The sequence below is a fragment of the Numenius arquata genome, chromosome 23, assembly GCF_964106895.1.
Source record: "Numenius arquata chromosome 23, bNumArq3.hap1.1, whole genome shotgun sequence".
Classification (NCBI taxonomy): Eukaryota; Metazoa; Chordata; class Aves; order Charadriiformes; family Scolopacidae; genus Numenius; species Numenius arquata.
In genome coordinates, this window is record NC_133598.1 from 4,690,955 (window position 1) to 4,703,085 (window position 12,131).

A 12,131-nucleotide genomic window follows, 5' to 3' on the forward strand; every position below is an offset into this window, starting at 1 on the left:
ATCTCTGAACTTCTGTTAAAACAGCTTAAATGTTTTTTTGTTTGTTTTTTTTTTTAATCTGTTCCTCTCTGAATGCATCCTTTCTTCCCTGCCTTCTTTCTCTGTGTCACCGAACTGGGTTTGGCGAGAAAGTTAGTTAGCAAGACTGAGTCAGACGGTCCAAATTGTAGACCTCATGAAGGCCAAGTGCCGGGTCCTGCCCTCGGGTCACACCAACCCCACGCAGCGCTACAGGCTGGGGGCAGAGCGGCTGGAGCTGCCCGGTGGAAAAGGACCTGGGGCTGTTGGTCGACTGTCGGCTGAACACGAGCCAGCAGTGTGCCCAGGTGGCCAAGGAGGCCACCAGCATCCTGGCCTGTGTGAGGAACAGCGTGGGGAGTAGGACTCGGGAGGTGACCGTCCCCCTGTACTGGGCACTGGTGAGGCCCCACCTTGAGGGCTGTGTCCAGTTTTGGGCCCCCCACCACAAAAAAGACATTGAGGGGCTGGAGCGGGTCCAGAGAAGGGCAACGGAGCTGGTGAGGGGCCTGGAGCACAAGTCTTGTGAGGAGCGGCTGAGGGAGCTGGGGGGGTTCAGCCTGGAGAAAAGGAGACTGAGGGGAGACCTTATCCCTCTCTCCAACTCCCTGAAAGGAGGGTGTAGCCAGGGGGGGTCGGTCTCTTCTCCCAAGTCACAGGCCATGGGACAAGAGGAAAAGGCCTCAAGTTGCCCCAGGAGAGGTTCAGATTGGATATTAGGAAAAATTTTGACACTGAAAGGGTTATTAAGCCTTGGAATGGGCTGCCCAGGGAGGTGGTTGAGGCCCCATCCCTGGAGGTATTTAAAAGAGGGGTTGACGTAGTGCTTAGAGACATGGGTTAGTGATGGTTTTAGTCAGAGGTAGGTTGATGGCTGGACTAGATGATCTGAAGGGTCCCTTTCCAACCTAGACAATTCTACAATTCTTTGACTCTAAGGCCTGCCAGTTGGCCAGCATACCGCACAGAGCCAGGAACTGTGGGGTTGTCCCATGGGCCTTCCCTCCACAGGGGCGTGGGTTTGTTTCTCTCACTCATCTCTTGACTTTTCACATAAATCCAGTTTTTAGTACTCGGTGTTTTTCAGCCCTGATGCCCGCCTGTGGTCCCGGTGACGGGGAAGCACCTGGTGGGACGCCGGGGAGCGACTTGTGGCGCAGCTTGAACGAGGCTGGAAGAAAAACTGGCTGCTAAATTTCGCTCATTCAACATATTGGAGCTTTAGATAGTCCTCGCTTTTCCTGTAAAGTGGTATATTAATTTGGTCATTGGGGTGTGTTAACAAACAGCTACAACAAGCTTATGCAAATTTATATGAAGTTAGAGGATTGGCGTATCGGGCAAGAGATCAGGGCAGCTTCTTATTATTAAATTGATACTGAAATAGCTTATGAAGGTGCTAGATGAATTTTGCAGCAAAAGGAAAATAAACTGTTGCGCTGTTAGCACAGGTTGGGCTTTGGGTTAGGTGAATGCAATTAAAAGGAATTAAAAAAAAACACTGACACTTTATTATTAAAGGAAGTAGGTAAGTGATCAGAAACTTTAAGGGGATGGAGGGGGAAAGGTTGGGGTGTATATAAATGCAAAGTCTTTGGTTATTTCTCTTAATTTGTTTGATGTCGTTGAGTTAAGCCGTTGGCTGGTGGAGTGAGAGCGTAGAACTGCTCCGTCACGGTGTGCGGGTGGGTTAATCTTCCTCCACTCTCTTGAAAGGCAAATGGGAATTGCTAACACTGGAAATCACCTGGCTTGTTCGGAAACGTACTTCTGGGAAAGCAGGTTTCCTATACACTGGGAAACGACTTCTTTCTAAACCCAAGGGTTTCAGAGAAGTGGTGGGATTACTGGTGGGTGTGGGGTGGTGGGGTTTCTCCGGCCACTGGGAGTTTAGACGTATGGAGATTTGTTCCTCTCAAGCCCTGTCTCTGTTACATGGTGTAGTTCTAATTTGTCATTTTTAGTGCACATGAGCTGGCGGTAGAAGCCGTGACAACTGTTTTATAGACGCACCTCAAGGATTTTGAAGATGAAGTTGGTGAGCTGCTGGCGTTGAGGGAGGGGTAACCAGGGCCAGACCTTTTGTCGAGGCTCGGAAGGATGCTGGTGTGCTGGATGGGTAGATGGAAAAGTGAGGATAGTTTTTCCAGGCAGGCAGTAGCTATGGGAGATCCTGAAGGACCAGCTTGCGTCTTGCTACTTCTGTTCCTACCTGCCCGGGTGGCTCCGCCGAGCGCGAGGCTGGTGGTGGCAGAGGGAGGATGCTCTGCAGGACGTGAGGCTTGCGTGGTGGGACCAAGCATCCATAAGTCTCGCCGCTGTTGTCTTGTGTGTTTTATTTTCTATAGGTGCGATGCCTAACTTTGTCTTTCTCCTTGCCTTCGGCAGGCTGCCCTCGGGAGCGGCAGTGGGAGGCAGCGGAGCTGGCCTCGGCACCGGGAGAGGCTGGACTTCCCGTCTCTCTGTGCTGAATGGCTGCGATGGCGCCCGCTCTCACTGACGCAGCAGCTGAAGCTCACCACATCCGATTCAAGCTGGCTCCCCCGTCCTCCACCTTGTCGCCTGGCAGTGCCGAGAGCAACGGCAACGCCAACAGCATCCTCCTGGCCGCCAACGGCACCAAAAGGAAAGCCATTGCTCCGGAGGATCCCAGTTTAGATTTCCGAAACAACCCTACGAAGGAAGAGCTGGGCAAGCTGCAGCCGCTGGTGGCCTCTTATCTCTGCTCGGATGTAACATCTGTTTCTTCAAAAGAGCCTCTGAAGCTGCAAGGAGTCTTCAACAAGCAGACAGTCCTTAAATCTCACTCTCTCTTATCTCAGTCCTTCTTGAAAACAAGTGATCTGTTGGGGAGGCAACCGGTGTTGGAATTCACTTTGGAGAATCTAAAAACCATGAGTACTAATAGCCAGCCACCTCTCCCGCAAGCGCCTGTAAACGGCCTGGCCAAGAAATTGGCCAAAAGTACCAATTCAGACCATGAAAACTCTAGTTCTCTGAACGGTGGGAAGTGTGCTCCTCCTCCTGCTGCCCTCCAGGGTGTTGACTATAACACAGGAGGTTCTGAATTGGGGGACTTGAAGACGGGGTTGACCAATTGCACTCTTCCACATAGAAGCCTTGATGCAGAGCACACGACTCCATTTAGCAATAATAGCACTGCAAACAAATCTTCCCTTAATTCCACGGAGCAGCAGCGGGTGCTGGAGGGTGGCAGCGGAGAGACGAGGTTGCCCGGTCTCGCTGGTCACTCTGACTTTGGGAGCAGTAAGTTGGAGGAGCAGAAACCTTCTCTGTTGGCCGGTCACCACAGTGCCCTCGACTCGGAGATGAGGACGAGGGCGTTGCTGCGACGGCAGGCGGACATCGAGAACCGTGCCCGCCGGCTACAGAAACGCTTGCAGGTGGTGCAGGCCAAGCAGGTGGAGAGACACATCCAGCAGCAGTTGGGTGGCTTCTTGGAGAAAACTCTGAGCAAGCTTCCGACTTTGGACCCCCTGAGGCATCGGAGCCAGCTGATGTTGACCAGGAAAGCAGAAGCAGCCTTGAGGAAAGCTGCGAGTGAGACAGTAACTTCAGAAGGCCTGAGCAGCTTCTTGAAGAGCGATTCGATATCGGAAGAACTGGAGAGATTCACGGCCAGTGGAATGGCCAACTTGAGATCCAGCGAACAGGCGTTTGACTCGGATGTGACTGACAGCAGCTCGGGAGGAGAGTCGGACGTTGAAGAAGAGGAACTGACCAAAGCAGACCCAGAACAACCCCACATACCACTGTAAGTACAGTCACACTTCGCTTACCCCCGGTGGGGGGAGCGAGGTGGAAGGTGACAGATGGAAAATCTGGATTTTGTAGGAGCACTCTTCTCTTTTGATGGGCTTAGATCAAAGAAGTAATTGTCAAAACTAGTGTGGTGTGATTTGCAGCACATTTCCTAGTTCAAGCAGCACATGCAGCGTTGAAGATAAAATTTTTCATGCATGCGGTAGTCGTTGGTGTCCTTGTGGATACAACCCGAAATACTCTACACGGTTCTCCCCGTGATGTGGTGGACCTGTCCCCTGAAATGAAATGTTTGTCTTTTTACAATGGGAATCTTTGTTGTAAACCAGTTACGTAAAGTAAGGCCAGTCTGAGTCTTTGTAGATGACAACATACTTCTGACTTGGGAATGATTTTATTTTTTTTGTTATTAAATGAACTGCCGGGAAAAGAAAAACCCTCTCAAAGGATTTGGTCCAAGTGCCAGTGGAAGTAGAAAGTGAGTGTGTTCTCTCGAGTGTCTGGGAAATTTATTGTTGGGAATTTTCTTCTTGTCTGTGAGTTGAATTGAATGATGACAACAGTCTCATAATCATGTCGGTAACTAGATGCTGTTTGCGTAAGTGTTAGGTAAGTGTCAGTTTGTGTGTGGAGGAGGAAGGTGCTCATCAAGGGAAAAGGTCTTGAGACGGGTCAGGGAAGAAGGGAATTTTTTCTTCCAAAGACAAGAATTTTCTCGAGGAGTGCGTATCTCAGTATTTTGTACAAAGCTCTTAAAAGGCCATATTCTCTGCCTGGCCTGTGTAGAATCTTGTTTGCATCAGTAGATGATCTCTTCCACCCTGATGGACCTATTGAACTTAAACCTCAGCGGGTGAAGTATAGCTACGGTCGACAAAAACCTCCCCGCAGCAGTCACAGGGGTCCTGTGTGGAATGCGGATGGATTTCTCATTGAGGCTGGAAATAGTCACCAGGACTTCTGCGTACCTGCGCTGTTCCGGGTTTGTTCAAATCCGTGGGGAGAAATAACTGTTGTCTGAAGTGCTGTTAATGGCCGGTCCGGTACCGCAGGGGACAAATGTGGCTGAACTAGGTAGATGGATGTGAACTTGGTAACTCCAGCATCCTCCAAAGCCACGCTCACATGGATGAGTGCTGATAAACAGATGTTGCAGCTCTTGAATATTAAATTCCAGCTGAATGTCACCTCGTGGTTTGGGATGTTAGCGGGGGATGAATTTGTGTATGTGAAGCCTTGAACGTGGCATGGGTTCGGCTTTCTCCCAGTGCAAAGCGAGGAGCCGAGCATGTGATCCCTGCGGGCTGGACATAAAGGCGTTCTTGTGCTGTTAGAAAAGAGAGTTTAATAACTTTATTCCTGTTTTATAATGCCCGCAAACTTACTGTTGGGATTAGCAGTGAAATTGCATTTGTAAGTATTGTAATTGTTATCGGAGGAGACGTTTGATTAAAATTCTGTCCAAAGTAATATTAAGTTTCCCGTATTGTGGGTTTCATAGGTTCACGTGTTATCTAGCAAAGTGAAATTTCTTTGCCACTTGTCTTAATCCCAAGAGGAAGTGCGGTATTCAGAGACATGATGTGTGAAATTCTTTACTGACTTCTCCTGCCCTTTGTGTTAGTCATGCCTTTACGTTCCCCAACCTCCCCAGTACTCTTAAAAAAAAAAAGCCAAAGATATTAAAGCTAATAAAAAGAGCGATCCTTCTATTGTCTGTAGGTTTAGGAGCTGGTGTGTATGCATGCTGTCATCTAGGCCAGGCCCACCAAACCTTGTTTAAAGCTTTTGCCTGTGGGTAATTAGTAATTAGTCTGCCCGGCATTGACTGTCCTGTTGGCATGAGCGCTTTGACGTTGAGTCTCGCCAGCTCCGGAGTTGAGGATGCACGTTCCTGCTTGTTTGCAAAACTCCCGAAGTCAACCTTAAGAGCCGGTACGAGCATCTGAGTATGTCTAAATATCATTCTTTTCAAAGTAGTGCTGAGACAGGAAGGGGAAGAGCTGACTTTTCCACTGGGAAGCCGCCTTGGGCCAGCTCATTGTACAGAACCATTGTTTTACAATGGGTTTGTGTGCGAGCGCAGAAAAGCGACGGCTTTTTGCAGGGTTGCTCAAGTCTGGCTGGATTCTGCAGCTTGCTGAATTTTTTATTTATTAGAGGGAAGGTTTTTACCCTGGTTATTTTAATTTTGGTTGTAAGATGGAATATCTTAAGGAGTTTCTGTCTCATCCCTTGGCTGTGTATTGCTCCCGGGTGCCCCTGCCTTTCCCCAAGGAGCTTCCCCAAGAAGCTCCTGGCTTTTTTCTAGATTTTAGTGTCTAGATCTTACGCCCCAAACGCTGTGTCTTGTAGCCTGTTTGCAGTAGTGGCCGTGTCGCTGACTGCCTCTGGGATGCAAGTAGAAGCATGCAAGAGGAACAAAGACGTGTTTACATCATGCTTAGATAAGAGTTGACCTTTGAGTTTTTCTGGCATGGTGACATTCCAGAATCGGTATCTGGTCAAGGACAGACTTCGAAGCATTTGTACTGTTCTGGCCTGCTGGATCTTGGCTGTAGAGCAGCCTTTCCGTGAGGAATTGCGTCTTTCTAGTAGCATTTGGGATCTACCAGGACTTGGTAGGTCCTTGTAAAGCAGTGGTAGACCTGCTGCCCAGGAAGGTGCTGTCGTTCAGGTGCATAACCAGGCCACGGCGTGATGCATAAACAAAGCAGGGAGGAATTCGTTACACCTTTGTTGGGAAGCCCTGCCAGCTAGGGCTTGGTTTAACGAGGCGCTCTCAATTCTCCTGCCTCTGATGGGGCAAGAAAGCGCGTGCCGGCGGGGTTGGTTCATGCTACGTTCTTAGGTTTGTGTGGGTCAGGGACCACCAGGTTGCTTTTCATTTGCTCTCAGATTAATAATACACAGCTAAGATCTTCTTACGTGTCGCTTCAAAAGTGTGTGCGGTGGCAGAGTTAGGGTCAGGAGAAGCTTTGCCTCTGCTTGGTGGGGGGCGAAGGCAGGTTGGAGCCTCCTCGGTGGAGAAACGGGGCTGAACTTCTTGATGTGTGACCGTGGGCAGCAGCCGTCTGCAAAACCTGTGCTGCTTCCAAAGGACCCCGATGCTGCTGTTGGATCAGTCGGATCAGGAGCTGCTGGTGGTGGAACGTTGCTTGGAACAGGGCACGTGAATCCCTCCCGGAGCTGGGGAGCTCTGGCATGGGTGGCCAAAGGATGGTTTAGCAAGAAATAAAAAGTCCAGGTGTTTCCCTGCCCTGCACTAATACATACACCTAGGAAATATTTCATTTCTCTTGTGCACCTTCATAGTAGTTGCTTTTCTCAGGCTGGTTGGTTCCTTTGGTTGTCTTGCATTTCACCGTGGACCAGTTTCATCAGAATTTGTCAATTATTTTTGGCCGATTAGTTACCGATGTCGAGCAGCGGCATAGCTGGCGAGTGATGTGTGATTTTTAGTCTCTGCAATCCCCGGCTTCAGTCTGTGCCCTGGAAAAATTTTCTGAAAAGGTAGGGAAAACAAATATTTAATTGAAACTTATCTTCCAGTTCAGGTTTCTTATCTGGAAAGTCACTTTTCACAGCAGTTCCCTCAAGCTGCTGGGAGTGAACTGGAGTTCCTGGTGACTAACTTCTCACACCGGCTTTTACAAGGGTCACAGAGTACCCACGGCGTGTTCGGCTGCGGTTGTTACGGTGCCGATGGCCACGATGCTTAAGCACACTTTAATTATCCCCATTTACTGGTGGGAAATCTGTGTACCTTCTGCACCGGGGTGTTGCAGTGAATCATTTAACAGCCCGCACCGTGGCTCCTCCCGGTGCTGCCTCACGTCGTGCTGCCCGGGGTTCAGAATTGCTGCGCTTGGAGCACTAAATGGAGATTTTTCACTAATTCCTGCTTTTCTCAGAGCTCGTTTCCCAGTCCGGTGTCGTAGATGGATGCGTGTGGCTCTTGGGTCAGTGGCTGGTCGAGGGGTGGTTGCAGTTGGCGCATCAGTTGGCTGAGAAATAGGGTTTAGAAATTCTGATTTTTCTCCCTTGATTGTATTTTTCAAGGGAGAGCACGATGAGGAAGCCTGTATCTCAAGGGCTATAAAATTAAATTTCTCAAGCCTGTGTCTTCATGGAGCTGTAATTCCAATGGCAGATCCTACACTGTGGGGAATGAGGAAGCTTTTCCAACTGGTCACAAACACGTTTCAATAACTCTGATTTATACAGAGCAATCTCTAAAAGTTTATGTCTACTCTTTATGACTTTTTCAGTTACCTGCTTGGCTTTTAGTGGTGTTTTTCTTGGGTTTGACCTGTAGCTGTGACTGTAGGTACCAACTACAGCACGGTGCCTGACCTTCTTTTCAGCTATTTATGAAAACGTGTATGTCATAGAATCATAGAATGGTTAGAGTTGGAAGGGACCTTAAAGATCATCGAGTTCCAGCCCCCTGCCCTGGGCAGGGACACCTCCCACCAGACCAGGTTGCTCCAAGCCCCCTCCAACCTGGCCTTGAACCCCTCCAGGGATGGGGCAGCCACAGCTTCTCTGGGCAACCTGGGCCAGGCTCTCACCACCCTCACAGCAAAGAAGTTCTTCCCCAGATCTCAGCTTAATCTCCCCTCTTTCAGTGTCAAACCTTTCCCCCTTGTCCTATGGCTCCCCTCCCTGATCCAGAGTCCCTCCCCAGCTTTCCTGGATATATATCCTTCAGATATTGGAAGGCTGCTATGAGGTCTCCCTGGAACCTTCTCTTCTCCAGGCTGAACAACCCCAGCTCTCTCAGCTTGTCCTCATAGGGGAGGTGCTCCATCCCTCTGATCATCTTCGTGGCCCTCCGCTGGACCCGTTCCAACAGGTCCATGCCCTTCCTGTGTTGAGGACTCCAGAGCTGGACACAGTGTTCCAGGTGGGGTCTCACGAGCACAGAGTAGAGGGGTAGAATCTCCTCCCGTGACCTGCTGGCCACACTTCTCTTGATGCAGCCCAGGATGGGGTTGGCTTTCTGGGCTGGCAGTGCACATTGCCGGCTCATGTCGAACTTCTCATCCACGAGCATTCCCAAGTCCTTCCCCTCAGGGCTGCTCTCCAGGCACTCTCAGCCCAACCTGTATTTGTTCCTGAGACTGCCATGTCCCAGGTGCAGGATCCTGAACTTGGCTTGGTTGAACTTCATGAGGTTTGCACAAGCCCACCTCTCGAGCCTGTCCACCCCGTACCTGAATTGCTTGTGATCCTCGTGCTGCTCAGCAGCAGTAGGTTGGTCGAGAGAGATGTCTTTTCGTTTGGGAAGGGAGAAAAAGAGCAAATCCTGAACGTGTTCTTGTTTTGCATTTGGAAGCAGAACAGCGGAGAGCCCTTCATTGTTCAGAAATGCTTAATCAGGTACCCCCAGTAAGTAGGACACTGCCAGCCCCTCCTGCTTCTAAGCAAAGAGGGCAAACGAGAACACTGCAGGAGAAAAGATCTTAGGAAAAACCAGTCAGTTATTTCTCCCAGAAATGTTGGTCGTAGTACCACCTTTGGTAGATACAATGGATGTCTGATTAAGTCGTGTCTGATTTTTATTGGGGTCTCGATCCTGGCGCAGACCCCGCTGGGCTGTGGAAGGGGGGTGAGGTGTTTCGGTGTCATCCCCAGAACCCGGTTAAGGCAGGGCCCTTGGCTTCCATCCTAAAGGGAGTTTGATGCCATGGTTTAAATTTATCTTTCGAGGATGAAGTCACAGTTGTTTTGGGGGGAGCAGAAGGGAAGCAGGGGAAGAAGAGGGGGAGCTCGGTGTTGGGAGGAATAACGGGGGAATTGGGTGCTGCGACGTGTTTGAATTTGATGGTGGGGGGGTTGATGCAGACAAAACGTCTTCCTGCAGCTTTCTTGGAGATGCCCTTAGTGCTTGTGCAGGTTTTTGGGTTGTTCTGTCCAGAGTCGGCTCTTCTCTGCCTGTTTCTTGGGCTGTGGGGCTGGGCTGGTGTATGAACGGTAAGGAGGGGGACTGGAAATGGTTTGGTGTCCAGCGCTACCAGTAAACTCTGCTTCGTGTAGCCCTTACCGGTGGGGCAGCGAGCAAGAACGGGCTCTAGTTCAGAGTTGTTAGGAGTTGTGCGTGACACTTAGAATAAGCGTTTATGCAACCCTATCCAACTTTTCACGGGGGAAAAAGTGAAAAAAGTCATCTGAAGCAGCAGAAGAAAAAACGTTTGTGGAGTTTGCGAATGTGAACTGGGGCTGAAGACCCGGGGTGGTGACTCCTCTGCTTCTCCACCGTCGGGTGGGAGATAGAAGTCAGAGTCTGAGCGAGGGAAAGGGGCCCCATTAGAGCAGATCTCTTAATATCGAAGCTGAATATACTGACGCGGGGGATGGGAAAGAGACTTTTGTCTTGTGTTACACCAGCCTCCGTTGAGCAGCTACGGTTTAGAGCTGCGTTTTTCTTCTTGCTAATACTCACACAAGAGGAAAAGTGGCAATGTGGCTAAGATTAAAACTGGAGCAACGGCAAACGTGGGTTCCCTCAAAGACGTTGTAAAGGTGAGCTTCACAGATGGGCTTTTCCTCCCGAAAGATTTTTGGGTTTCATTGTTCAGGAACATGGGCTTTCCCCCCCACCCCCTCCCTCCTTTGTTCTCTACTCCGTTCTCGGTTCTGGTGGCACCAGCTCGGCAGCAGCGTTGCGCGAGACTTCCAGTTGGGGGAAAGTGTTTCCCTTGCTAAACTGGCACTACCCCAACAGATTTTTCCACGGAGCGTGTTTTGGGCACACCCTGGATATGGTGTGTTTTAAAAAGTGTCTCGTTTCAAAAGCTCGGGGAGCTGGGTGGAATTGCCGGGCCATCCTCGGATAGAACGCTTGAGGTGGAAGAAAACTTAAAAAATTGACTTTGGTGCTACTTGCTGGATTTCTGAATGAAAGGAAGGACTTAAAAATGCCAATAGGTGAAAGCCTGGGTATTGACTAATAGTTCAGCTGGGAAGGGGAAAGAAACTGAAATTGCCCTTCGTATCTGTGGAGCCAGATGGGAGCTGGGGATGGTTGGATTCTCCACTGAACTGGAGCTGTCTCCAGCATCCTCTGGATGTTGCTCTCTGCTTTTGGAAGACTTGATCACAGAATCATAGAACGGTTTGGGTGGGATTGGACCTTAAAGCCCATCCAGTGCCACCCCCTGCCCTGGGCAGGGACACCTCCCACCAGACCAGGTTGCTCCAAGCCCCCTCCAACCTGGCCTTGAACCCCTCCAGGGATGGGGCAGCCACAGCTTCTCTGGGCAACCTGGGCCAGGCTCTCACCACCCTCACAGCAAAGAAGTTCTTCCCCACATCTCATCTCCATCTCCCCTCTGTCAGTGTCAAACCCTTCCCCCTCGTCCTAGGGCTCCCCTCCCTCATCCAGAGTCCCTCCCCAGCTTTCCTGGAGCCCCTTTAGGGACTGGAAGGGGCTCTAAGGTCTCCCCGGAGCCTTCTCTTCTTCAGGCTGAACCCCCCCAACTCTCTCAGCCTGTCCTCACAGCAGAGGGGCTCCAGCCCTTGGATCATCTCCATGGCCTCCTCTGGCTCCGCTCCAACAGGTCCATGTCCTTCTGCTGTTGGTGGTCCCAGAGTTGGACGCAGATGTGTGACGATGTGCTGGTCGTTGATGTTGGTTTCTTTAACTAACATCCAGCTTTTTTTTTCTTCTCCCCCCTCTGACCTTCTCCGTGCTAAGGTTACTGTCAGGAATGCCGGCTCCAGCCCTGACCTCAGCACTGGAGGAGCTATTTATGGGAAGGGTACCTGGCACCGACGCGCTGAGTCGAGGATTTGGTTCATGGTGCCTGGAATTTCCATCCAGAGCATGCTTTTCCATTAAACTGCACCACACCAGCAGTGAGGGGAATGATCCTTCGTTGAAAGAGAATATTGAAAGGGGGACAATCAGGGACTTGTGCTGTTGAGGGCTTAAATTCACCGCTTTGGTTATAAAGATGGGGTGTCTCAAAAATTCTACTGCAAGTTGGTGGTGTTGAAGGTAACTGTCTTGTTCTCTGCCCCTTCCCAAAACCAGCCTCAGCTTTATGTGCCAGAACACGCTTGGTCCAGCAGTTGTCCATGGCTGGGAGGTCACCGCGGTGATGTATTTAAAGCTGTTGTGTTAGTTGTAAGCCGTCAGGTTAGCGAAGGTGAACGACTTGGCAGATGGCTGCTTTCTCCCTGGTGCTCATGTGCAACCATGATGTCTTTGCTGCAAAACGAGATGTTCCCTGTGATAGTGGTGGCAGAGCTCGGCTGGCACAGCTCGTGACGCTTCTGCTCCTCAAACGGATTAATTTGTGCTTATGAATGAGCATGAGCCT

General features: G+C 50.3%; 1 protein-coding gene across 3 annotated transcripts in view; it reads left to right on the forward strand.

Moving 5' to 3' along the window:
* Positions 1 to 2,489: 2,489 nt before the first annotated feature.
* Positions 2,490 to 12,131, forward strand: part of KANSL1 (KAT8 regulatory NSL complex subunit 1) — an 84,841-nt gene continuing 75,199 nt past the window's right edge. For all 3 annotated transcript variants that reach the window (XM_074162657.1, XM_074162660.1, XM_074162659.1), the window contains exon 1: positions 2,490 to 3,793. In XM_074162657.1, the coding sequence (XP_074018758.1) occupies positions 2,490 to 3,793 (1,304 nt within the window). The remainder of the gene's footprint in view (positions 3,794 to 12,131) is intronic.